The 26,451-nt window shown below is 41.1% G+C and overlaps 1 protein-coding gene across 1 annotated transcript in view; it reads left to right on the top strand.

Annotated features, from left to right (window-relative positions):
* Nucleotides 1–5,820: 5,820 nt before the first annotated feature.
* The window catches only part of smu1a (SMU1 DNA replication regulator and spliceosomal factor a), a 29,325-nt gene continuing 8,694 nt past the window's right edge, over nucleotides 5,821–26,451 (top strand). The window contains exons 1-8 of the mRNA XM_060845895.1: nucleotides 5,821–5,981; nucleotides 10,354–10,564; nucleotides 12,664–12,816; nucleotides 14,177–14,287; nucleotides 16,700–16,828; nucleotides 17,179–17,298; nucleotides 17,797–17,913; nucleotides 21,791–21,918. Of these exons, the coding sequence (XP_060701878.1) occupies nucleotides 5,956–5,981; nucleotides 10,354–10,564; nucleotides 12,664–12,816; nucleotides 14,177–14,287; nucleotides 16,700–16,828; nucleotides 17,179–17,298; nucleotides 17,797–17,913; nucleotides 21,791–21,918 (995 nt within the window). The 5' untranslated portion in view covers nucleotides 5,821–5,955. The remainder of the gene's footprint in view (nucleotides 5,982–10,353; nucleotides 10,565–12,663; nucleotides 12,817–14,176; nucleotides 14,288–16,699; nucleotides 16,829–17,178; nucleotides 17,299–17,796; nucleotides 17,914–21,790; nucleotides 21,919–26,451) is intronic.

A 26,451-nucleotide genomic window follows, 5' to 3' on the forward strand; every position in this document is an offset into this window, starting at 1 on the left:
CTGGCAGTCACAGTCAGCATATCAAAAACAAAAATCTGCTTTAAATATACGTATACCCCACCTGATCTGTGGAGAGTTTTTAGTCAAGTTACTAACTCTATGCACAGGGTGGTGAGACTCAGCAGACAAGCAAACTTAACATGTGAAGTAAAATTGTTGCCATCCAAAATCAGATTAGTTAACTTTTACAGCTCCTAAACCTGTGATAGATTTCTGCAATGCTATAGCTAAGGAACATAAATGTCACCAGTGGATAGGCTGAGTAACATGAGTTGAAAGATGAGTTGCAAGGAGAAAGTGAGCACTGCAGATACTGGAGATCAGAGTTGAGAGTGTGGTGCTGGAAAAGCATAGCAGGTCAGGCAAAATCTGAGAAGCAGGAGAATCGACATTTCGGGCATAAGCCCTTTTCCAGCACCACACTCTCGACTCTGAGTAACAATGCAAGACATGTATAATTCAATTCTGTCATCCTAAACTACCAGGATCATTGATGTTCCAACAAATTATGAGCTGACCTAGGGGGACTGGAAGCTATTTAAAATAAAGATACTCCTCATTTACCAATTCAAAACAAGAGGAACATTCATTTTTATAAAATCAGCCTCCCTTCCAGTCACTGGATTTTATGTTTAAATATCAAACACTAGACTTTTTGACAAAGGATATCTTAAGCAGGAAGCTTAAATTGCTGGAGAATTCAACCTTGCCAAGTGGTGCCAAAGAACTGATGAAATGCAAACTTTGTACCCTCATTCAAAATAGATCATAAATATTGGCCCAGCAATTACAAATCAGTTTAACTTCAGTGATGGGGAAACTTCTGGAAATAATCATTCAAGATAAAATTAAAAGTCATTTCGAAGAGTCAGCATAGATTCATTAAGGAAAACTCATACAAAAATAACTTCTGGATGGATGATGAAAGGAGAGCTGTTGATGTTGTGTGCATTAAAGGTGGCAAGACGGTCAGACAGATTTGTTACTAAAGTACACAATATTCTAGACTTCATAAAAAGGGGTACAGAGTACAAGAGGAGTAAAGTTCTGATTAATTATTGCAAGACGCCAGTTAGATGTCTACTCAAGCATTGCGTACAGATCTGGGCACCACACTACAGGAAGGATGTGAATACATTGGAAAGAGCTCACAATGGGTAATGGACGGAGGGCATGCTCATCTTGTCTTCACTGCTGCACGACATGACATGTTGGAGTTTGATCTCAGGAGGAAAGGTGCAGGGTGAATGGCAGAAAGAAAAGATTTTATGGACTTTTTTTGACTGAGGAAGAATGAAACAGTCCAAAAATAGTTCCATGATCAAATACTTCTTATGAGAAAAGATTGGAGAAATTGGGACTGTTTTACTTGGAGAGAAGGAGGATAAGAGGAGATTGGATACAAATTCTCAATGTCATGAGGCATCTAGACAAAGTGAATATGGAGAAACTGGTTCCACTCATAACTAGGTTGAGAACCAGGGCACAGTTATGACAGAAAAAAAACTTTTTTCTGCAAGTAGTTAGGATATGAAATGTACTGCATTGAAATATGATGGAGACAGACCCAATTGTGGCATTCAAGATGGCATCGAATTAATGCTTAATTAGAAACAATGTGAAGAATTATGAAAAAGGCAGAAGATTGGCACTAAGTTAAAATTACAGCAGGTACAGACACGATGGAATGAATGGCTTTTTTCACACCATAACAATTCTGTGATTCTGTAAGAAGGTTGACGATGGAGAACAGAGAACATTTAGATTCTCAGACAATAGCAACATTAAGCAGGCTAGGATTGAGGACAACAATGCAACCTATAATGCTACTCCGCCTAGTAATGTATTGGTGCCTAACTTTAACACCTACCTTCTCTTTATACAAATGAAAATTTCTCAAACCAAACTGTCCTCACTCTTTATAAGTGAGAGTGACAGGTTGGTGAGATTTTGCACTTTGGAGTCCCGTGTGCAGGATGCAACTTCCATTTGGAAATTGAGTACCTCAGTCCACATGTTTTTTGTCTGTGGGTGGAATATAATGGGTTGAAGTTATGTATTTTTTTCCTCAATCTATATCTTCCTTGCTTCAGGAATGCCAAAACAGAAACTTGCTCTCAATTCCAAAGAGTACAGATTTCCATTTTGGGAATGTATCTGCTCAATATTTTGCATTGTTATGTACCACTGCTGGAATCCCCGGGAATGTCCAGGAACTAAAAATTAAACTCCAAGACTCACTGTGCGCAAAATCTAGAAAAACATTATGAGGAGAATAAAATTTAAAATTCTTTAAATACTTTTGTTTACCAGTTTAAATAATATTGAAGATTGGAATACGAGTTCTCTGATTGTTAGTCAAGAATCATCTAACTGAGTAATGAAAGTGGTTATTCATTAACTGTTTGGTGTGGGAATGTTGCATGCCATGATGAAGAAGATGTTGTATGATCAACAGAAGGAACACAGTGATGTGATAGTTGGAGGAAGTAATTCATGGAATACACTCCCACGATAAGGTCCAACTAGACTTGGCAACTCATTTCACATTGGATCCAAATATCTAATACAGTGACCAGATATTCATCCCATCATTTTACGTTGGATTTCATCCCATCTAAAGTGATATATAGATGTCACCTAGTTTGCTGTTACTGATCTCTCCCTACTCTAAAACTTATTCTTGTGCATTTTGTACTTTCTCCAACTCACCCCTCCCCTCACTCGTCTCCTTATTTCCTTTTCCCTGAGAGCCACACTTAATCCATTCTTACCCAGCTCGCTCAACTTCTCAACAGTCCACATCCAATTATGCCCCCAGTTCTCGCTAGCTCTCTTTCCTCAATTTTGACTATAAGAAATAGGAACAGGAGTAGATTATTTGGCAGTGCAGGCCTGCTCCTCTCTTGAATTGGATCATCACATCCACTTTCCTGCATTTACCCCATAATCCTTGATTCCCTTCCTGCTCAGGAATCTCTCTATCTGAGCCATAAATATACACAAGAACTCTGCCTCTGCAGGTCTCCGTGGCAAGGAGTTCCAATGACTCACAATTCTTTGAGAGAACAAATTCCTTCTCATCTCAGTCTTAAATTGATGCCCCTTAATTCTGAGACTACACCTTTGGTCATAGTCTCTCCCATGAGATGAAATGTCCTCTCAGCTTTTACCCTGTTAAGTCCCTTAAGAATCCTATATGTTTCAATGAGATCACCTTTAATTCTTCGAAGTTCCAGTCAATAGACTCATAATCTGTTTGGCCTTTGCTCATTCGGTAATCCCTCCATACCAGGGATCATCCTAGTTAACTATCTCTGAACTGTCTCCAATGAAATGATGTCTTTCCTTAAATAAGGGGCCCAAACCTACTCACAGTGGTTTCACCAGCAACTTGTAAGACTTCCCTACTATGGTACTCCAACCATCTTGAAATAAGGGCTAACGTTCCATTAGTCTTCCTGATTACCTGCTGCACCTGTGTGCTAGCTTTCTCTAGAAACACCCCAAGTCCCTTTCTATTAAAGCTTTCTGCAATTATTCTCCATTTACATAGCATTATGTTCATTTGTTCTCCTTTCCAAAATGAACTCCACATTATACTCTATTTGGAGAAAGTGAGGACTGCAGATGCTGGAGACCAGAGTTGAAAAATGTGGTGCTGGAAAAACACAACAGACCAGGCAGCATCCGAGGAGGAGGAGAATCGACATTTCGGGTATAAGCCCTTCTTCAGGAATTATACTCTATTTGCCAATTTTTTGCCCACTTACTTAACCTATAAATATCTCTCTGTAAACAATTTTTATCTCTCACAACCCACCTTTCCACCTATTTTTGTGTTATCTGCAAATTTGGCTAAAGCATATTCCCTTCCTTCCTCCAAGTCTTTAATAAATTGTAAACAGTTGTGGTCCCAGCACTGATCCCTGTGGAACACCACTAACACTACCTGTAAATAAACCTCTTATCCCCACTTGCTGTATCCCACCCATTAGCCAATTCACTATCCTGCCAAAGCTATGAGCTCTTATGATGTAATCTTCTGTGAAGTACCTTGTCAAATGCCTTCGGAAAGTCCAAATTCATCATATCTACTGGTTCCCCTCCATCCACTCTGATTGAGCCTTTCTCAAAAAAACTCGATTAGTCATACGTGATTTCCTTTTCAGGAAGCCGTGTTTGATTAGATTATGACTTTCTAAACATTCTGTGGTTATTTATTTAATAATTAATTTCAATATTTTTCCTACAATAGAATTCAGGCTAATCAGCTTAAAGTTACCCACATTTTGCCTCCCTCCCTTTTTGAATAGGGGTGTCACATCGGCAGTTTTCCAAACCTCTGGTACTTCTCCAAAATTCAATGATAATATATCCATTATCTCTGTCGCTATCTCTTTTAGGATCCAAATGATGCAAGCCATCAGGGCATTGGGACTTATCTGCCTTTAGCTTTATCAGTTTACCGAATACTACTTCTTTGATGGCAATGTTACTTAATTCCTCCCCTGCATTCTTTAGTATTAATGGGATCTTGCACCATAAAGACTGATATCAAATAATTGTTTAACTCCTCTGCCATTTCCTTGTTCCCCAACGATGTCTTATCAGATTCATTTTCTGAAGTGACTATGTTCACTTTGACTTCTATCTTCCTTTTCATATACTTAAACAAGTTCTTATTGTCAGTTTTATATTCCTTGCTAGTTTGCCATCAGACATAATTTGCTCTGTCTTTATATTTGCAGTCCTATTTTGCTGGATTCTAAATTTATCCCAATCTTCAGGGCTATTAAGAAGGCATACAATGTGTTAGCTTTTATTGGTAGAGGCATTGAGTTTCAGAAACAATATGGTCATGCTGCAGCTGTACAAATTTCTGGTGCGGCCGCACTTGGTGTATTGCGTACAGTTCTGGTCACTGCATTACAGAAAGGACATGGAAGCTTTGGAAAGGGCTCAAAGGAGATTTTCCAGGATGTTGCCGGGTATGGAGAGGTCTTAAGAGGAAAGGCTGAGGGACTTGAGGCTGTTTTCGTGAGAGAGAAGGTTGAGAGGTGACTTAATCGAGACATAAAATAGTCATGAGATTGGAGAGAGTGGACAGTGCGAGCTTTTTCCTTGGATGGTGATGGCGAGGGGTGATAGATAGAGGACAGATATCAGAGATAGTTTCTTTACTCAGAGAGTAGTAGGTGCATAGAATGCACTGCCTGCAACAGTAGTAGAGTCACCATATTTAAGGGCATTTAAATGGTCATTCAGGCGGCATAGGGACAAGAATGAAATAGTGTAGGTTAGATTGCTCCAGACTGGTTTCACAGGTCAGCACAGCATCAAGGGCTGAAGGGTCTGTACTGCGCTATAAATGTTCTCTGTTCTAGGATGTTTCCCTTCATGGGAGACTCTAGGACCAGTGTCCATAATGTCAGAATTAAAGGTTGCCAGTTTTAGACTGAGATGAGCACAAATTTCTTCTGTGAGTCTTTGGAACTCATTGCCATGAGAACTGTGGGGTAAGAGTCTTTGTATATATTTAAGGCTGAGATAGATAGATTCTTGATCAGTAGAGGAATCAAGTATTATGGGCAAAGTGCAGGAATGTGGAAGTCAGGAGTTTCAGATCAACCATTATCCTATTGAATGATGGAGTAGACTGAAGGGGTTAGATTTCCTCCTCCCGTTCCTTTTTCTGAAGGTTTTATGCTGTTAAACGAGATGACCTTTCCCTTTCAGGTTTGTTGGATGTGTTACAGGATCCTCTTCACTGATTGGCGGAGATCTGACATCATTTACACATACCCCGGAAGTAGATGATCGGGGAAACCGGAAGTCCGCTGTTTGAAGCAGCGGGCCTTGAGGAGTTGTTTCTCTGGATCGTGTATTTTTTTTTCCTTTTTTTATTGTTTGGGACGGTGAAGGAGACAGGCAGCGGCCTGGGTGCGGGCCAACATGTCGATCGAAATCGAATCGGCGGAGTAAGCGAAGCAGTTTGAGTTCAAACTCTGAGTTAACCGTTAATAGAACGTGGGGCGGTTTGTGACTGTGCAGACAAAAACAAGGCCGCCACAACCTGAGCTGTTTGTTTGACACATACATCCCAGTGTAGGGAATTAAATTAATTAATTTGTAATTCGCATTTGTGGCTGTGTTTGATAATACAGTCGCTCTGAATTTGCATTAGTAAGAAACCTGGAGCTGTTTATTATAACTTGGCTCACATTACCATATTATTGTCCTCCTTGTGGTTTAGGCCAAAACTAAAGGGGCCTCAATATAGGACAATCAATAATAAATACGGTGGCAAGTTCTCAAGAGGTTTCCTCAGCCCGTGAGTGGTGAGGTTCTGGAATTTGCTACCACAGTGATTTAGATGAGAAAAGTAATATTGAGGTAGACAAACAGGAGGTTGGAAGAACACAGCAAGCCAGGCAGCAACTGGAGATTGAGAAGTCAACATTTTGGGTGTAACTCTTCAGAACTGGGGGTCGGTGTAAGGGAAGCTGCAGATAAAGGAGGGTCAGGGTGGTGAAGTGGGTTAGGTGAAGATGGGTAGAGGGTACGACCTGGTTGTTCGATGGGAAGAATGAATCCCGTTGGTGGCTAGAAGTGAGTGTCGATGAGTGGAATGGAAGGGAGTAGCGAGGGGCTGGGAAGGGGGTCGGTGATGGGAAGGTAAGTTATATGAAATTGGAGAAATCATTGTTGAATCTGTCAGGCTGTAGGCTGCCCAAGCGGAAGACGAGGTATTATTCTTCCCGTTTGTAGTTTAATTCGTTGTGGCAATGAGGAGGCCAATGATGGTCATGTCTGAAAGGGAATTAAAATTGGCGGTGACTGGGAGGTTAAGTCTGCCCCATGGGCCCAGCTGAATGCTAGGCAAAACATTCCCTTAGTTTACATTTGGTCTCCCTGATGTAGAGAAGACCTCATTCGGAGCACTGGATACAGTAAACTAGGCTGGAGGAGAGGCAGATGAACCTCTGTCTCACCTGGAAAGACTGTTTTGGGCCCTGGATGGAGGTGAGTGGGGAGGTGTGCAGCAAGTTTTGCATTTTTCACGCTTGCAGGCAAAGGTACCTGGAGGTTTGGGAGGAAGGCGGGGAAGGATGTGGTGGTGGTGGGTATAGTGGTGCGAACCAAGGATTGGCAAAAGGAATAGTCCCTGCAGAAGGCAAAGAGGGGTGGGGAGGGGAAGATGATGCATTGGATGTGGAGATTGGTGGGGTGGTAGGTGAGAACAAGTGGGGCCCTGTCTTTATTGAGTTTGGAGGGGATGGGTTAGACCAGTGGAATGGAGGCAAAGCGGCGGAGGGCTGTCTGGATGACAGGGGGTAAAAGCACATTGTTTAAAATTGGTGGACATCTGGGATGCTTGGGAGTGGAATGTCTCCTCGTCCAAGCAGATGCAGTAGAGGAATTGGGAGAACTGGATTGAGTTCTTGCAGGATGTGTGTGGAAGAAGGTCTTATCCAGATAGTTGAGAGTCTGTGGGTTTATAGTAAATGTCCAGCTGGAGGCTGTCACCAGAGATGGAAATGGAGGTCAAGATGGAGGTGACCGAGATAGATCAAGTTAATTTGAGGATGGGGTGGAAGTTGTGGGCGAAGTCGATGAACTGCTCTGGTTCAGCCTGTGTGCAGGACGCTACACTGATGCCGTCATCGATCTAACAGCGGAAGAGTTGGGGCAAGGTGCCTGTGTAGGTATTGAAGAGAGACTGTTCAACCTTGCCGATAAGGTGTATCTGGGGCCCAGACGAGTGCCAATGGCTGCCCCTTGGATTTGGAGGAAATGGGAGGAGTTAAAGGAAACATTACTAAGGGCTAGGACTAGTTTGGTGAGGTGGAGGAAGGTATTAGTGGAGGGGGACTAGATGAATCTGTTGGAGTGGAAGAAGTTGAGGGCCTGAAGGCCATCATTGTGGGGTGTGGACAGGTATAAGGGCTGCACATCCATTGTGAAGATGAAGCGCGGGGGCAGCTGGGGAACTTGAAGTTACTGAAAAGGTGGAGGGCATGGCTGGTGCAGGTGGAGATGGGAAGTGCCTGAACCCAAGAGGGAGAGGATGGAGTCGAGATAGCACAACTTGAGTTCGGTGGGGCAGGGGCTTGCGGAGACGATGGGTCAGCCGGTGTCTTTGGGCTTGTGGATCTTGGGGAACAAGTAATATTGAAGCATTTGAAATGGACGTTGGATAAAATACGAGGAAGCAATATAAGGATATGCTTTTGTGATGAGATGAAGATAGGTGACCCAGGCTTGTGTGGAGCGTGAACACCAGTATAAGCCAAATGGCATGTTTCTACGTTGAAGAGTCAATGTACAGATCTCACCTCTTCCTGGAATTTACATGTTTGTGAGTACTAGCTGTTGATCAGCAAACTGGAAGGACTTTGTAATTTCCAAGAAGTCTTGTTAAATCAGTTATGGTGTGAAGTGAAACAAAAGGATAAGATAGAAACTACAGGCCAATTAGTCTAGCCTCAGTGGTGGGCAAACCAATGGAAACAATTAAGGTGCACTCGGTGAGGCATTTACTAATCAAGGAGCGTCAGCATGGTTTTGTTAAGGGAGATCATGTCATTTTTCAAAGAGATAACCAGATGTGTTGATGTGGGCAATGCATTTGGAATAGTTTAGTTGGACTTCAGCAAGAGTTTTGATAAAGTCTCACATGGGAGATGAGAGCCCATGGGATCCAAAGAACTTTGATTAATTGGATCCAGAATTGGCTGAGTGGCAGGAAGAAGAGGGTGATGGTAATGGAGTGTTATGAGACTACAAGCCTATGTCTAGTGGTGTTCTGCAGGGATCAGTGTTGGGGCTCTTGCTGATTGTGGTATAGATATAAATGATTGAATGCAAGAGGATGGATCACTAAGGTTGTAGAAAATTGGTAAAATGGTACATAGTGGGCAAAATAGCCACAGGCAGAGTATTGCTTACAGTTCTGGAATCCATATGATAGGATGGGTGTGGTTGTAGTGGAGAAGGTGTACATGACATTTACCAGGATATTGCCTGGGCTGGAGAAGTTTAGTTATGAAGAAAGATTGGATAGACTAAGATTGTGTTTTGTTTTGTTTGGAGCAGAGGAGACTGAGGAAAATTGAGGGACAAAGACAGAGTAAACAGGAAGAAACCTTTTCCCCTTTGTTGGAGGGATCAGTGACTGGGGGTATGGATTTAAAGTAAGCGCCAAGACATTTAGAGGGTATCTGGGAGGGAAAAAACCCAGAGGGTAGTGGGAAACTGGTACTCGCTGCCTGAAAGGATACTAGAAGCAGAAGCCCTCATAACATTTAAGAATTATTTAGATGTGCACTTGGATGTTAAGCTGCAAGGCTATGGATCAAGAGTTGGAAAATGAGATTAGAATACAGTTTCTGTAAAATGAGTAATGTCTGGTTTTGTCAGTACTTCTGTCCACTATTGACAGCAAATGTATGCATGAACTAGGGGAAAGAGCAGGTAACTTGGTCCCAGGAACCATTAGGCATTAATGTACAGGTTTTTCATCTCCTTGGGCCTGTTCCAGTATTCAGTGAGATTCTGGCTAATTTGATCTAACTCTATGTACCTGTTTTTGCACCGTATCACTTACTGTGGAATAATTTAATAATCTATCAGTCTTAGAATTTAAGTCATCAATTGATCAAGCATGTTATTTGTGTAACAGAGTTCCAAGCACCTAACTTTCTTTGTGTGTAGAAATTATTACTTATTTCTCCTCTGGGATCTGATTCTAATTTTAGATTATATTCCTTAGTCCAAGAGTCCCCAGTCAGTGGAAATAGTTTGTTTCCCTCAATGTCTGAAAGTTAAATCAAATCACCCTTGATCTTATATTAAAAATTATTTCACGTATATGAATGTGGGTGCTCGTGACAAGGCCAGCATTTGTTGTCTATCTCTAGTTGCTTGTGAAAAAATAATGGTGGGGAGCCACCTTTTGAGCCACTTCAGTTTATCTGGTGCAAGTACTTCCAGTGCTATTAGGAAGGCCCTCCAAAATTCCAAAACATACAGCTTTATTTTGTACGTATCCTTTCCCAATGATTACCACACTGCTATTTGTGGGAGCTTACTGTGAATGTAGTGGGTACCCTATTTCCTACCTTACAACAGTGACCATACTTCAGAAGCATTCAGTTGCTAGGTGAAGTGCCTTGAGTTGCCCTGAGGTTGCAAAAGGTACAGTGCAAGTTTATTTTTTTCGAAGTATGGAGGTAAGCATTTATGAAAGGAAAATTAGGAAGTAAATACAGGTGCAGGATTTGTAATATAAATGCATTTAATAAATCTGGTCTCTTAATGTTTAATAGGGTTGCTTTTCTTTATTCACAGTGTTGTCCGTCTGATCATGCAGTACTTGAAGGAGAATAATTTGCATCGGACCCTAGCAACTCTGCAAGAAGAGACCACAGTGTCTTTAAACACTGTGGACAGTATTGAGAGTTTTGTAGCAGATATAAACAGTGGCCACTGGGACACTGTATTACAGGCCATACAGTCACTGAAGCTGCCTGATAAAACACTTATTGATTTGTATGAACAGGTAAGATTATTGATCAAACATGATTAATAGATAGAGAAAGGGATTGTGTTGATGTTTCTGTACTGTGGTGGGTAATTCTTACCTGAAAGAGAAAATGTGTTTGTGAATTTCTCATTCCTGCCCCATTTGCCCTCCCACTCTTTTAATTATCAGTTCTCTAAATCTAACAGGAATATTAAGGCTCCCAGTGCCAATGCTAAAGGTAGCAAGCAATTTCCACAGTATCTGAAAGCTAATTACCATTGTTTGGAGGTACCGGCGTTGGACTGGGGTGTACAAAGTTAAAAATCACACAACACCTATAGTCCAACAGGTTTATTTGGAAGCACTAGCTTTCAGAGTGCTGCTTCTTTATCAGGTGATTGTCACCTGATGAAAGAGCAGTTCTCCGAAAGCTAGTGCTTCCAAATTAACCTGTTGGGCTACGACCTGGTGTTGTGATTTTTAAAAGACATTTTATAGCTTTCACCAAGGAGTCACATTTCCTTCAGTGATCAAGCTTTCTTATTTTTCATTGGATTAAGATTGCATTGTTGCAAATTGTACAAATCCTGTATCAAGGCAGATAGCACATGATCTCAACAATCATGCACCAAGCACAATGTGCAGTGAGAAAAAATTGATGCAAGGAAAAAGCATTTTAAAAGTTAAAATGGTATTACCATTATTTGACAATGCATTGAAAATTATAAACAATCAATGCAACTTTTTGTGTTGGAAGCCATGTAAACAGAGATACCTCCGACAATAGTATTTTACCATTGGTCTCTTAGTGTGAGAACAGCAAAGTTCACTTGTGCGCAATCACTAGGTAATACTTCTGTTGCAAGACTTGAGCGAGTACTGTAGAGTCATAGAGTTGTACAGCACAGAAACAGACTCTTTAGTCCAACTTGTCCATGCCGACCCAGATATCCTAAATAAATCTCGTCCCATCTGCTAGCATTTGGCCCATATCCCTCTCAACCCATCCTATTCATATATCCATCCAGTTGCCTTTAAATGCTGTAATTGTACCAGTCTCCTCCACTTCCTCTGGCAGCTCATTCTATGCACCATCCTCTGTGTGAAAGTTTGCTTCTTTGATCCCTTTTAAGTCTTTTCTCTCTCATCTTAAGCCTGTGCCCTCTAATTTTGGACTCTCCCACCCCAGGGAAAAGACCTTGACTGTTCACCTTATATATTCCCCCATGATTATAAATCTCACAAGGTCACCCCTCAACCTTTGATGCTCCAGGGAAAATAGCCCCGTCTATGCAGCCCCCCCACCCCCGTAGCTCAAACCCTCCAACCCTGACAACATCCTTGTACATCTTTTCTGAACCCTTTCAAGTTTGAAAATGTCCTTTCCATAGCAGGGAGACCAGAACTGCATGCAGTATTCCAAAAGTGGTTCAACAAACGTCCTGTACAGCTGCAACATTACACCCCTCGCCCCGCCCGCCACAACAGCTCCTACACTCAATGCACTGACCAATAAAGGCAAGCATACCAAATGCCGCCTTCAATATCTTATCTCCCTAGGACTCCATTCAAGGAGCTATGAACCTGCGCTCCAAGGTCTCTTTGTTTGTTCAGCAATAGTCCCCAAGACCTTACCGTTAAGTGTATAAGTCCTTCCCTGACTTGCCTTTCCAAAATGCAGCACCTCACATTTATCTAATTTAAACTCCATCTGCCACTTATCGGTCCATTGTCCCTTTCGATCAAGGTCCTGTTATTCTCTGAGGTAACCTTCTTTGTTGTCTACTACATCTCCAATTTTGGTGTCGCCTGCAAATTTACTAACCACACCTCCTGTGTTCTATTGAACAAGTGATCTTTCAGATGTTTTCTTGAATTGCACCTCTATCTGCTGCCTCAGATGAATGCAAAACAAATTATAGCTCTCCTTATCTCGACTTAAAATGTATGATTTTCATGATTGGTTTAACAAGTGGTCTTATGTAGGGCAAATGACTTTAGAATCCAGATATTTCCTGTTTTTGTGCATATCTTTCCTTTTTGTGGGGGTCAAATAAAACATTTTTTCTGTGTATCCAAAAATAAGCTTCACTATGTTACTGAAAGTTTTGAAATTTTTTTTGTTCATTCTGTAGGTGGTTTTAGAGCTGATTGAACTTCGTGAGTTAGGTGCTGCTCGATCTTTGCTTCGACAGACTGACCCCATGATTATGCTAAAACAAACCCAACCAGAGAGATATATTCATCTGGAGAACCTGTTAGCAAGATCCTACTTTGATCCACGTGAGGTACTTGAACTTCTCTCATCAAGCTTTTAGAAGGCACAAGGGTAACAGTGTTGAGAACTGTTGAATGCATACTACTTTTCCTGTACAAGTGTAGATTATTAATAACTTTCTATTGTTTTTACTGGTGAATTCTCAAATTACTCTCAGTAAAATCTGCAATGTTACCTCCACACTTCATTGCCATGTATTGCCCAACTAATTTTCTTTGCCAAACGTACAACCTGAATAAAGATGAGTTTTAAATTTACAATAATTTTAATGATCAATATTTAACTGGTGTCTTTTGAATATTAGATGAAGCGGAAGTGTATTTTATTTCTGTGCTGCATATTCAGACCATTGACACTTTGGTTATTACCTCACTGCAATTGCCATTTGAAAAACAGCTGCAAATGTGTTGCTGGTCAAAGCACAGCAGGCCAGGCAGCATCTCAGGAATAGAGAATTCGACGTTTCGAGCATAAGCCCTTCATCAGGAATAAGAGCCTCTTATTCCTGATGAAGGGCTTATGCTCAAAACGTCGAATTCTCTATTCCTGAGATGCTGCCTGGCCTGCTGTGCTTTGACCAGCAACACATTTGCAGCTGTGATCTCCAGCATCTGCAGACCTCATTTTTTATTTGAAAAACAGGGTCATGATGTAGCCACATGAAACCTGTGTTCATTCCTGATGTGCATACCAAGGGGTTTTTGTTTGAACACTACTGCTCTTTGTTGCCACAGGTAGTTTTATGTTAAAGGACTGTAGTGGACATCAGATGTTCCATGCTCCCAATTGCAATGCTTCATACGTGTTTCAAACTAGAAATCTAATTGACCTCTGATCACTGCTTCCTTTTCAATGGTATGGCAATGGTATTTCCATGCAGGTGCATGGACTTGTGGGTGTCTTATTCATTGCAGTGCATAATTTTGTAATAAAAGCATCAGAGAATGATTGTGCTCCCACAAAAGCCGTTTGTCCCATTGTGGCTATGTCACCAATTTGAAAGACCGATCTAATTATTCAGTTTCTTTCCCACAGCCCTAAATTTTTTGTATCCTTTTAATATTTATCCAATGCCCTTTTGAAAGGAGCTAGTAAATCTGTTTCCACCCGTTCACGTGAAATTCATTCTAGATCACGGCAACTCACCTTTTTAGAAGTCCTTTTGGCTTCATGTCAGTGTAACATCCAGCATCTTGCAGCTGCATCCTCCTGAATATGTTTATGCATTTTAGAAGAAAACCTTAAAAGCACCTTGTCAGCTGTATAGTAGCAGAGGTGGTATGAGATAGGTGAATGGAATATATTTAACCAAGTATGGTAAGTTGGCACCTAGATGTTTACTCACTGCATTGTTGTTTGCTACTTCTTAGGCTTACCCAGATGGCAGTAGTAAAGAGAAGCGAAGAGCAGCCATTGCTCAGGCTTTGGCAGGGGAAGTCAGTGTAGTGCCCCCTTCACGTCTCATGGCTTTGTTGGGTCAGGTAAATGTGCCTATTTTGCTATACCTGTTGCATTCAGTTTCTGTTCCTGTGTGGAAGGTAAATAAAATTTATGTGTTAAATGATAAATAGTGAAATCTTCAAAAGGCATATCCTCCATTGTTGTATCTTTTTTGAGATTAATAGAACTGCTACTCCCATGCTATAAGTAATCTATAAGGTATGATGGATGGTAGATGACAATGTTATTTCAGTTTTTCCATTCAAGTATAATACAACTGTATTTCTTCTCATCACATTGTTATTACAAATTTCTTCCATGCTAATTGAATATTCAATATTCTTAATTATCCTAAGGGAGGGAACGGAGAGCAACTTGATCTGAATGGTTGTAACTTTGACTTTATAACCAATTAAATCTTCAAACTGGGGTTAACATTATAGCCAACATCACATACCTTGGATGAGATATGAAACTGGAATGAAAACACCCTGAAACAAGTCTGCGTTGGGTTTGCTATCAGAAATGGAACAACAAAACGTTGAATAGTACAGCACAGTATAGGCCCTTTGGCCCTCGATGTTGTGCTGACCTTTTATCTTAAGATCAAACGGTCCTATGTACCCTTCATTTCACGATCATCCATGTGTCTATCCAAGAGTCTCTTAAATGTCCCTAATGTATCTGACTCTAATACTGCTGTGGAACAGTCACAAGAAAAAAAATAAAATGAGACTTCCATGCATTCAGACATTTATTCCTCAAATCTTATCAGAAGCTCTTGTTATGGAATGAGCATATTTTGAGATATTTGGACACAAAGTTTGAAGTGGATTTTTATTAGGCAAGGGTATTGATATTTATAAAACTACAGCAGGTAGTTCTGTTAAGAACCAGGTCATTCGTTGATTTAATTGAATGATGGAACAAGCTTGGGTTGAATGACATTCACCTTTTCCTGACTTCTGCGTGCAAGTAAGTGTTTTACATTTTCTGTGATAATTTAGTACTAATAATAATTGCCATGAAATTTCTCGAGCAAAGCATTGAGGTTTAGCATTAACAAACATCTTTGTATCCTCTTTGGGCATAGGTCAGGTCTCAGAGGACTGGAGAAAAGCCAACATTGTCCCATTATTTAAGAAGGGTATTAGGGATAATCTAGGAAATTACAGGCCTTTCAGCCTCATGTCTGAGTTAGGGAAATCATGAGAAAAGGTTCTTAGAGACAAGATCTATATGAATTTAGAAGCAAATGGACTTATTAGCGATAGACAACATGGTTTTGGGTGGGGGAGGTTGTACCTTGCTAACTTGATCAAATGTTTTGAGAACATGATGGAGATGATTGAGGGAAAAGCAGTTGTTGTCAACAGGGTCTTCAGTCAAGCCTTTGACAAAGTCCCTCATGACAGATTGGTACAAAAGGTGAAGTCACTTGGTATCAGGGGTGAACTGGCAAGTTAATATAAAACTGGCTGAGTCATAGGAGAGAGGATAGCAGTGGAAGGATGCTTTTTGGAATGGAGGATTGTGGCTAGTGGAGTTCCAAAGGGATCAGTGCTGAAACCTCTACTGTTTGTGGTCTAAATAAATGATTTGGAGAAAAACTTGGCTGGCCTAATTAGCAAGTTTGCAGATGATACAAAGATTTGGAGTTGTGAATAGTGAGAGGATTGTCAGAACATACAGCAGAATATAGATCAGTTAGAGGCATAGGCAGAGAAATGGCAGATGCAGTTTAATCTGGATAAATGTGAGGTGATGCATTTCGGAAGATCAAGTACAGATGGTAATTATTCAGTGAATGGCAGGACCGACAGAAGTATTGATATGCTGAAGGATGTGGGTGTGCAGGTCCACAGATCACTGAAGGTGGCTGTGCAGGTAGAAAGGTCATTTAAAAAAAGGCCTGCGACATGCTTGCCTTCATTGGAAGGAGCATTAAGTATAAGGATAGGCAAGTTCTGCTCTAGCTTTATAGAACTTTAGGCCACACTTGGAATATTGTGTGCAGTTCTTGTTACTACATTCATGAAGCATCTGGATGAATAAGAAGGGAATAAAAGGATACGGGTCTTGTAAGTGAAGACAGCTTTCGTAAGGTAGGGCAGCATGTGTTGACACAGGCTTGGAGGGCCACAGGGCCTGTTCCTGTGCTGTGGTGTTCTTCATTCATTTGAGTAGCGAGAGTGATTGCACTGCAAAAGTCATTTAGTTCTTGTACATTGGCAATTTAAAGCCATAAGAGAAATATTGATATAGTTCAATAATTTCCATAGTAACATATTGAAACCTGTCCAGTTTAAATCAGTGTTGTCACTGGAAGACCTAGGTAATAACTAAAGAATAGAAACTATCTATGACCAGCTTTCTCTCCTTTACAGTGTGTTTTAAATCATTTTATATAAGAGAAAAATGCTATTCCTCTTGTAATTTTTTTATTGTTCTAGGCATTAAAATGGCAGCAACACCAGGGGCTTCTGCCTCCAGGTATGACAATTGACTTGTTTAGAGGTAAAGCAGCTGTGAAAGATGTTGAAGAGGAGAAATTCCCAACTCAACTCAGCAGACACATCAAGGTAAAAGTTTTAGATTGATTTGTGAAATACCTGGTGCCTGCACCCATCCCAAAATGGAAATTTTGGAAATCCATTCATGCGAGCATCCATTTAATAACCGAGTACAACTAAACTTGTCTTGATGTTTTGTTTTCAAGTCTTTAAGAACTTATCATAAATTTGGGTGAGAAATGATGCTGAAATAAGTTTCAAGCCATTATTTAAGTGTAACATTGATATTTGAAGGAAGTTAGGGGACTTAAGTGCCTTTAACTCAGAAAATCTAGACGCCTTATAGGTAACACAGTTCTTTGGAATTTTCAGAATGACACACTTGCATTGAATGATGTGAGCAATTTTTGTTTCAACAGTTTGGTCAAAAGTCCCATGTAGAGTGTGCTCGATTCTCGCCAGATGGCCAGTATCTTGTTACTGGTTCTGTGGATGGCTTTATTGAAGTATGGAACTTCACCACTGGCAAAATTAGAAAAGTAAGTACAAAAAGAGGGCTTAGTGGAGTTGTCTTCTGATAGTTTGGAGATCAAGTTCTTCACCCCCCCCGCCAAGAATTAACTCAATTTAACAAATTAGCATGAACTTGTCACTGTTTCTGGTGTTTTGACAATTGCAAAGTTCTGTTCAATCATTCCTGCTGTTGAATTCAGAGGATTTTCCCAGGCAGACCATTCAGTATTTTTAGGTCTCAGGTGAATATTGTTTAAAAGAATATAATGGCTTACTTCAGTTCTTGTTTCTTATGATTGAACTGTACAATTTGACAGAATGGATCAATATTAATGTATTATGAATTGTTAGTTTGTGTTTCCCATTAGCCGTTTATTGATGGAAATGGTGGACAGAGATCTCTTCGACTTGTTTTATCTTGTTAGTAAGGTTTTGCAATAGTAAGGTTGGTTAGCAAATGGCTGTGTTGCTGTTGCACCAGTAATAGATACTTGATTCTTTACCCCTTTAATGTTATTCTCTAGGATCTAAAGTACCAAGCACAAGATAACTTCATGATGATGGATGATGCAGTTCTTTGCATGTGTTTCAGTCGTGATACTGAAATGTTGGCAACAGGAGCACAGGATGGAAAGATTAAGGTGGGTAACTAAATTGAGGAAATTTCATATAAATTATAAAACTTTCAAAGTTTTTTCTTTTGCATTATCCCTATGAATTTACTTTAACAGCAAAATTTCACCACATTGGATATTATTCTCATTAAGTAGTTCTGCAACATTGCCACCTTACAAGTTCTCCTTCAAATCGTTCATAGTGTCTTAAAGTCCGAGATCTATAGCACAGAAAAAGATCTTCAGTCAATTGTGTTCATGCCAGTCAAAACTGCCTAATTAATTTAATCCCCTGTTTCCTTTTCCAGCACTTGGCCCATAACCTTTTATGCCTTGTCTAAAGGCATTTTGAATGTGCATGTCTAAGTACATTTTGAATGTTATGATGTGCCTCTATCACCCTTACTAGGCAATGAGCTCCAGATTCTCACCACTCTCTGGGTGAAATGGGTTTTTTTTGTCGTATTTCCTCTGAACCTTCTACCTCTTTTTTTTGACTGGAGGAGGCTGTCCATAGGTAAAGGGACAAGTGGGAGGCTTTCAAAAGCAAGGTGACGAGTTCAGGACCAGCATGTACCTGTTAATGTGAACAGCAAGGCTGGCAGGGACAGGGAGCACTGAATGACTCAAGATATTGAATCTCAGGTTAAGAAAATGGAGGAGACATGTGTTAGGCATAGAAAAAAAAACTTTTCTTCAAATAAGAAAAGCTGGAGGGCAAAGTCTTAAAGTTCCATCCAAAAATCGTGAACTTTTTTTTTGCAAAACAGACGCTGTTTCCTAACACAGTCTGCAATAGCTGTTCAACTTGGGAAGTTAACTCATTCAATTGAGTAAAATGTGACTGGTGCAAATAAACAACTTAGTGGTCATCAGCTTCAAGGTTAATGTTATTTCCCAATTTTGTGTAGAGTTGGACTTTAAGATCTGATAACAGCTGGGAATAAATTAATCCCTTGAGTAGATGGAGTTTAGGAATACAGTTAAGAGGGAAATAAGGAAGGCAAAAAGGAGACCGTAGCTTTGGCTGATAGGATAAAGGAGAATCAAAAATTCTACAAGCATCTAAGGGCAAAAGAGTAACGAGGGAGAGAATAGGGCCCCTTACAGTTTAATGCGGTTGTCTATGTGTGGAACCACAGCAGATGGATGAGATCCCAAATAAATGTTTTGCGTCAGTGTTTGCCATGGCAAAAGACATCAAAGCTCGTGAAGTCAGGAAAATAAATAGTGATGACTTGAAAAGGATCCACATTACAGATAATATGCCAATATTTTTAAAAAGGTTGCAAGGAAATGTCAGGTAACTACAGACTGGTAAGCCTCCGATCAGTGATGGGTAGGGTGTTGGAGTGCATTCTGAGAGACAGAATCTACATGCATTTGGAAAGGCAAGGACTGCTTGGGAATAGTCAGCATGGCTTTTTGTGTGGGAAATTATGTTGGGAAATTATGTCTCACAAACATGACCGACTTTTTGAAGAGGTGACCAAGAAGGTGGACGAAGGCAAAGTAGTCGACATTTACATAGACTTTAGGAAGGCCTTCTGCAAGTTCCACGTGCTGGATTGGTTAACAGATTAGATCACATGGGATCCACGGAGAGCTAGCCAATTGGATACAAAATTGATTTGACGGTTGGAGACAGGTGATGGTGGTGGTAGCATTGTTTAGACTAGAGGCCTGTGACCAGTGGTCCATCAAATGGATTGGTGCTGGGTCCACTGTTGTACATCATTCACAGAAACAATTTGGATGAGGGTGTAGGAGGCATGGTTAGTTTGTAGATGACACCAAAATTGGTGGTATAGTGACAGGAAGAAACTGATCTAAGAATACAACAGGAACTTCTTCAACTAGACTAGTGGGCAGAGGAATGGCAGAAAGAGTTTAATTCCAATAAATGCAAGGTGTTGCATTTTGATAAAACTAACCGCGGCAGGACTGTTAATGGTGGGGCTCTGGGGAGTTTTGTTGAAAAGAGAGACCTAGGGGTGCAGGTACATAGTTCCTTGAAAGTGGTGTCACACATCAACAGCGTGGTGAAGCAGGCTTTTGGCACACTTACCTTCATCAGTCAGAGCAATGAGTACAGGCGTTGGGGTGTCATGTTACCAACATTTGGAGTACTGTGTATAATTTTGGTACAGGAAGAATGTTATTAAATTGGAACGAGTGCAAAAAAGATTTACAAGGAGGTTACAGAGACTAGAAGGTTTGAGTTATAAGAATAGGCTGGAACTTTTTTTTCCCTGGAGCGTACCAGGCTCAGGGGTGACCTTCTAGAGGTTTATAAAATCACAAGGTGCATAGATAAGATGAATAGCCAAGGTCTTTTCCCTTGGATAGGATAGTCCAAAACTGGAGGGCAGAGGTTTACAGTGAGAAGGGAAAGATTTTAAAGGGATCTGAGGGGCAGTGTTTTCACACAGTGTGGTGCGAATATAGGATGAACTGCCAGAGGAAGTGGTAGTTGCAGGTACAATTACAATATTTAAAAGCCATTTGGACAGGTACATGGATAGGAAAAGTCCAGAGGGATATGGGCCAAACGCAGGCAAATGGGACTAGTTCAGTTTAAGAAACCCAGTTGGTATGGACAAATTGGGCCAAATAGCCTGTTTCCATGCCATAAATCTAAGCCCTGAGTTATTGATACCTCCATCAAGGGAAATCTTTGTTCCTATCTACACCATCCTGGAATATATTGTCGTCGAGAGTGTGGTGCTGGAAAAGCACAGCAGGTCAGGCAGCATCTGAGGAGCAGGAGAATTGATGTTTTGGGCAAGAGTCCTTCATCAGGAATGAGCCTTGTGAGCCAAGGGGGTAGAGAGAAAAATGGGAGGGGTTTGGGGCTGGGGTGGGGGGAAGGTAGCTGAGAGCACCTACAAATAGCTCAGTCATGGTTTTGACAAATAACGGCGCAGGCTCAAGGGGCCATATACCTACTCCTATTCTTAATTCATATGTTCATATGTTTAAAATGCTAATTTCTAATAGCAATTAAATATTTATTTGATCTATATTACAATGACTCCCTTTCTATGCTTTTCCTGTAAAGAAAGCAAAATGAATCAAAAGCTTGAAAGTGCACCTTATTTTGTAATGGTATTCACACACTTGCTGAGTTTTGTATAACATAGAGCCATAGAGTTGTACAGCATGGAAACGGACCCTTCGATCCAACCTGTTCATGCTGACTGGATACCCTAAATTAATCTAGTTCCTTTTGCCAGCACTTGAACCATATACCTCTAAACCCTTCCTATCCATGTATCCATCCAGATGCCTTTTAAATGTTGTAATTATGCCAGCTTCTACTACTTCCTCTGGCAGTTCATTCCACACACACACCACTCTGTGTGAAAACATTGCCCCTTAGGTCCCTTTTAAATCTTTCTCCTCTCACCCTAAATCTATGCCCTCCAGTTCTGGACGAGGGAAAATACCTTGTCTATTTACCTTATCCATGCCTCTCATGATGTTATAAACATCTATAAGGTTCCCCCCCTCAGCCTCCAACGCTCCAGGGAAAATAGCCCCAGCCTATTCAGCCTCTCCCTATAGCTCAAACCCTCCGACCCTGGCAACATCCTTGTAAATCTTTTCTGAACCCTTCCAGGTTTCACAACATCCTTCCGATAGGAAGGAGACCAGAATTGCACACAACATTCCAAAAGTAGCCAAACCAATATTCTGTACAGCTGCAACATGACCTCCAAACTCCTCAGTAGTGCTGATTTCACTACCCCTAACCTTAGTTCCCTCTCAACGTGGAGGCAGCAGAGCGTGGGTCAACAGCATTCACTTCTCTCTAAACAAAAACGGAAAAGATGGTTTTCAATTACAGGATTTTTGTACTATAAATTTAAAATTGCTAACAGAATTGTTGGTTGCTCCACAGGTGTGGAAGATTCAGAGTGGTCAGTGCCTACGCCGATTTGAACGTGCTCACAGTAAGGGAGTTACCTGCCTGAGCTTCTCCAAAGACAGTAGTCAGATTCTCAGTGCCTCCTTTGATCAGACCATTCGGTGAGATGTATTTTAATTTGATAAATTGGGATATTTTTAGTACACTCAGATTTTAATCACAAAAGGCAGGGCTAAGATTGATGACCTAGAACAGTGCTTCTCCAACCTTTTTCCCCATTGAGACCCCATTTTGATGCTTGCAAGTTGCTGAGAGCATGGACCAGTGAGAACAGAATTGCATGCAGAGGGTGTTTAGATCTTTGAGACGGGTTAGAAGGTGGACCTCAGAGCAAGGATGGAGAAAGTGGGGTTAAAAATCTTTGAGGTCAGCACTATGGGGGGAAAAGTAATTTTATTCAAATTCTTTTTTAAAAAAAATCCCTTTCAATTACAGGTGGTTCTCAGATAATGCATATTCTGTGGTGCAGTTTGCTTATAATGTCGGTGAGGAATTAAGGAATGGTATTTTTGAAAATGGTTATCTTTGTCTGCAATAGTGTGATTCCAGCAGTAATCATTTTGTGTGCTTCATTCTGCGCATGCACCAAAGTGTCTGTGCCGTTCTGCACATGTGCTGATGTGAGCTGCCATGAGAGGTACTACTGTTCAGGGAGCAGCTTTCTGAGAGAGATACCTTGAGCAGATTCCTGTGAAAGATACGCTATTCCTAGATTATCACTTTTTTTTTGAAAACCTGGAGGGGCATTGTGACAAGAATGTTAGCAAGAAGTGTCCTGGTGATAAAATTGCAGGTGGTGAATGCAACGTAAGGAGAGAATGTTATATATCTTACTTAATTGGAATGAGGGAGTCTACCTTACCACCATCATGACCCTCTGTCCCTGCATTAACAATATTTTTCAAATATGCAGTGTTAAATTCACTTTTGTTTTGTTAATAAATCTAATTTATGCCTTCATTCAGGCTGGGCTATACTTTGTGTTAAACTTTTTGGTTCAGTTTTGAGCGATCATGAGTGATATTCTATGCTGGTCTATCCCTAACTCCACTTTTCCCATCAGTCCCATTATTTTTATTAAGTGACGTTTTGCTGGAACGCAGTTACAGTGTTAGAGAAGAACTACCTTTTTTCTTAAGAACAGTAATCAGGCCCCTAGTTTTGGCCAGTTAGATCTAACTCACCATTATTCAGACAACTACCTGTGTGGAGTTTGCACATTCTCCCCATGTCTGCGTGGGTTTCCTCCGGGTGCTCCGGTTTTCTCCCATAGTCCAAAGATGTGCAAGTTAGGTGAATTGTCTGTGCTAAATTGCCCACAGTGCTAGGTGCATTAGTCAGAGGGAAATGGGTCGGTGTGGACTGGTTGGGCCGAAGGGTCTATTTCCTCATTGTAGGGAATCTAATCTGATCTAATCTTTTAAGATCCAGATCTCCATAGCAGCCATTACTAGTCCTGAGTTTGCAACCCCAAAGTTTCAGCTATCAAACCCTTTGGGGCAGTGACCCATCGTTTGGGAAGCCCCAACTCATAGAATACAGGGCGTTTATGTTGTAATGCAATATGGATTGGAGGTGTATGCTATATGCTGTGTTGATTTGAAGGCCATGTTCAAGTTACTGATCTGATAGATGAGAAGCATATACAGGAATGAGTCAGCGGAGATGGAATGCTTTTTGTCTCTTTCTTCCTTCCTTCTCCATGCCCCTGGGATGAGGGAGAAATCCAATTTTTTTATTTAAATCAGAAAAAGCAAGAGTCCTATCCCATCCTTGGGGAGCACCACTTTCAATTTGTCTCAAATCTGAGAAGTGCCTATCAATGCAGGCACTCTATTTCCTTTTAGCCAATTCTAATTCATGTCACCAAGGATTCATCAATCTCAAACATTCCTAACTTTCTAACCTCATCCACTGCCTGTGCCATCTGGTCAAATAACTTAAGCAAATTTGTCACACCGGACTTGTCCTTGACAAAGCTGTATTGATTGTCCAATATTAACTTGTTTTCCTCTAAATGTATATTAACTTTGTCCCATATTGTATTCTCCCATCAGTTTAATCAGTTTTCCCACTATTGATTTCAAACTGGCAAGTCTACAGTTTCATGGGTTATCCTTTGTCCCTTTCTGAAACAGCGGTGTCACACTTGCAATCCTCTAGTCACTTGGGTCTAATCCTGTGTTCAGAGGCCTGGAAAACTTCTGTCAGTGGCTCTGCAATTTGACCCCTTACCTCTCAGCAATATAGATGCATTCCATCCCATCCCAGCGTGGCGACTTCTCTACCTGGAGTGCTGCCAGCCTTTTTAGCACTTCCTTATCAATTGTTGTATGGCTCAATTATTCATACTCACATTCTTAAATAAACCATTGTCACCATTTTCTAATTCGGTAAAGGCAAGCAAAGTTTTCATTTATACTTCTGCCAAACTCTTTACTTCAGTGAACAGCTTTGCCTGCTTGTTCCTTATGGGCCCCACTCTGTGCTTCACTGATTTTATATTAGTATGTTTGAAGAACATTTCACTATTTGTTTTAGTGCAGCCTGCCATCCTTTCCTCATACTTCCTTTCAACTTCCTTATTTCAGCCTTAGCCTCTCTTCCTGATTTCTATTGCTGTTAGTATTCTGGAGTGAATCATATGGCTCCTTGCTCTTCCTTCCTTTTCTCATAGGTATGTACTAGCATGCACCTATTCATTTCTTTTGAAATTCTCCCATTTCTCGTCCACTTATTTTATCCACCAAAGTCAACCTCCTCCAGTTCAATTTTCTGATCCCTAAAATTTCCCTTCTCCAGTCTGTGATCCTAATTGCTGACTGGTTTTTATTTTTCTCCCAAATTAATATTTAAATTTCTTCTCGCTGTTTCTCAACTGCTGCCCCACTCCGACATTCTCCACTTGGTCTGATTCATTTCCTAGGACCAGATCCAGTGCAGCTCCATCCTGTTAGGGGACAGGGGACATGAGAAGTCATTGGCAGATAGGATCAAGGAAAGCCCTCAAGCTTTCTATAGGTATATCAGGAATTTTGAAATGACTTGAAAAAGATTAGGGCCAATTCAGGATAGTAGTGGAAGTTGTGCATGAAATCCCAAGAGATAGGGGAAGTGTTAGGGGAAGAGTTCATCAGTATTCACACTAGAAAAAGACATTGTTGTCAAGGACAACACAGATATACAGACTATTAGACGAGATGGGATTATGGTTCATAAGGAGGAGGTGTTAGCAATTCTGGAAAATGTGAAATTAAATACACCCCGGGCCGGATGGGATTTATTTTAGGATTCTCTGGGAATCCAGGGAGGAGATTGCAGAGCCTTTGGCTTTGATCTTTGTTATCATTGTCTACATGAATAGTGCCAGAAGACTGGAGGATAGCAAATGTAATCCCCTTGTTCAAGAAGGAGAGTAGAACAACCCTGGTAATTATAAACCAGTGAGCCTTACTTGTGGGTAAAGTGTTAGAAAAGGTAACAAGAAATAGGATTTATAATCAGCTAGAGAGGAATAACTTGATTAGGGATAGTCAACACGGTTTCATGAAGGGTAGGTTGTGCCTCACAAACCTTTTCTTGAGTTCTTCGAGATGGTGACCAAACAGATGGATGAATTGGGAACGTAGCCATTTCTGATCATGCGGCAGTGTATCTGGAGGTTAAGGCTAGAGGCAGTGGGCGAGGCTTGCAACATTGGCACATGGATCCTTTTCTCCTGAAGGGCAGTAAATTTATTGAATACTTTTTGCGTGATTTTAAAATTTTTTGGGGGTGTTAATTCGGGTACGGCCAGTAACCCATCGGTGCTTTGGGAGACTGCCAAGGCCTGAGCAAGGGGTTTGATTATTTCTCACTCTGCGACCCGGAAGCGGCAGAGGGGAGAGCACCAGCATATGCTTGTGGCCCATTTGAATGCAGCTGAAACTGCATACTTTGATAGGCCGTCTATGACCAAGTTGTAGCAGATTATAGCCCTCAGGGCTGCTCTGAACTTGGTGCTCACTCAGACAGCCAAGAGGGAGATCTCTTTTGGGAAACAGAAGTTATTCAAGCATGGTGATAAACCAGGTAGATACCTGGCATATCTAGGGTGGCACAGTGGTTAGCACTGCTGCCTCACAGCGCCAGAGACCCGGGTTCAATTCCCGCCTCAGGCAACTGTCTGTGTGGAATTTGCACATTCTCCCCGTGCCTGCGTGGGTTTCCTCTGGGTGCTCCGGTTTCCTCCCACAGTCCAAAGATGTGCAGGTTAGGTGAATTGGCCATGCTAAATTGCACGTAGTGTTAGGTGTAGGGGAATGGGTCTGGGTGGGTGCTCTTTGGCGGGTCGGTGTGGACTTGTTGGGCCGAAGGGCCTGTATCCACACTGTAAGTAATCTAATCTAATCTAATCATATCTGGCCAGTAAAAAGAGTGCCCCCCAATCTATCACATCCATCAGAGAGTGTGCTCTTAATTGTAATTCCAAAAAGATTAATGCGACATTTAGGAAATTCTGTTCTGAGTTGTACCAGTTGGAGACTGAGGACAAGTTGGCGAAGATGGAGTTCTTTTTTAAGAACTTGGACCTCCCAGGTGTAACTATGGAGCAGGCGTCCCTTTTGAATGCCCCTCTGACAATCCAAGGGATA

This window comes from Hemiscyllium ocellatum, chromosome 2 (genome assembly GCF_020745735.1).
Source record: "Hemiscyllium ocellatum isolate sHemOce1 chromosome 2, sHemOce1.pat.X.cur, whole genome shotgun sequence".
Lineage (NCBI taxonomy): Eukaryota > Metazoa > Chordata > Chondrichthyes > Orectolobiformes > Hemiscylliidae > Hemiscyllium > Hemiscyllium ocellatum.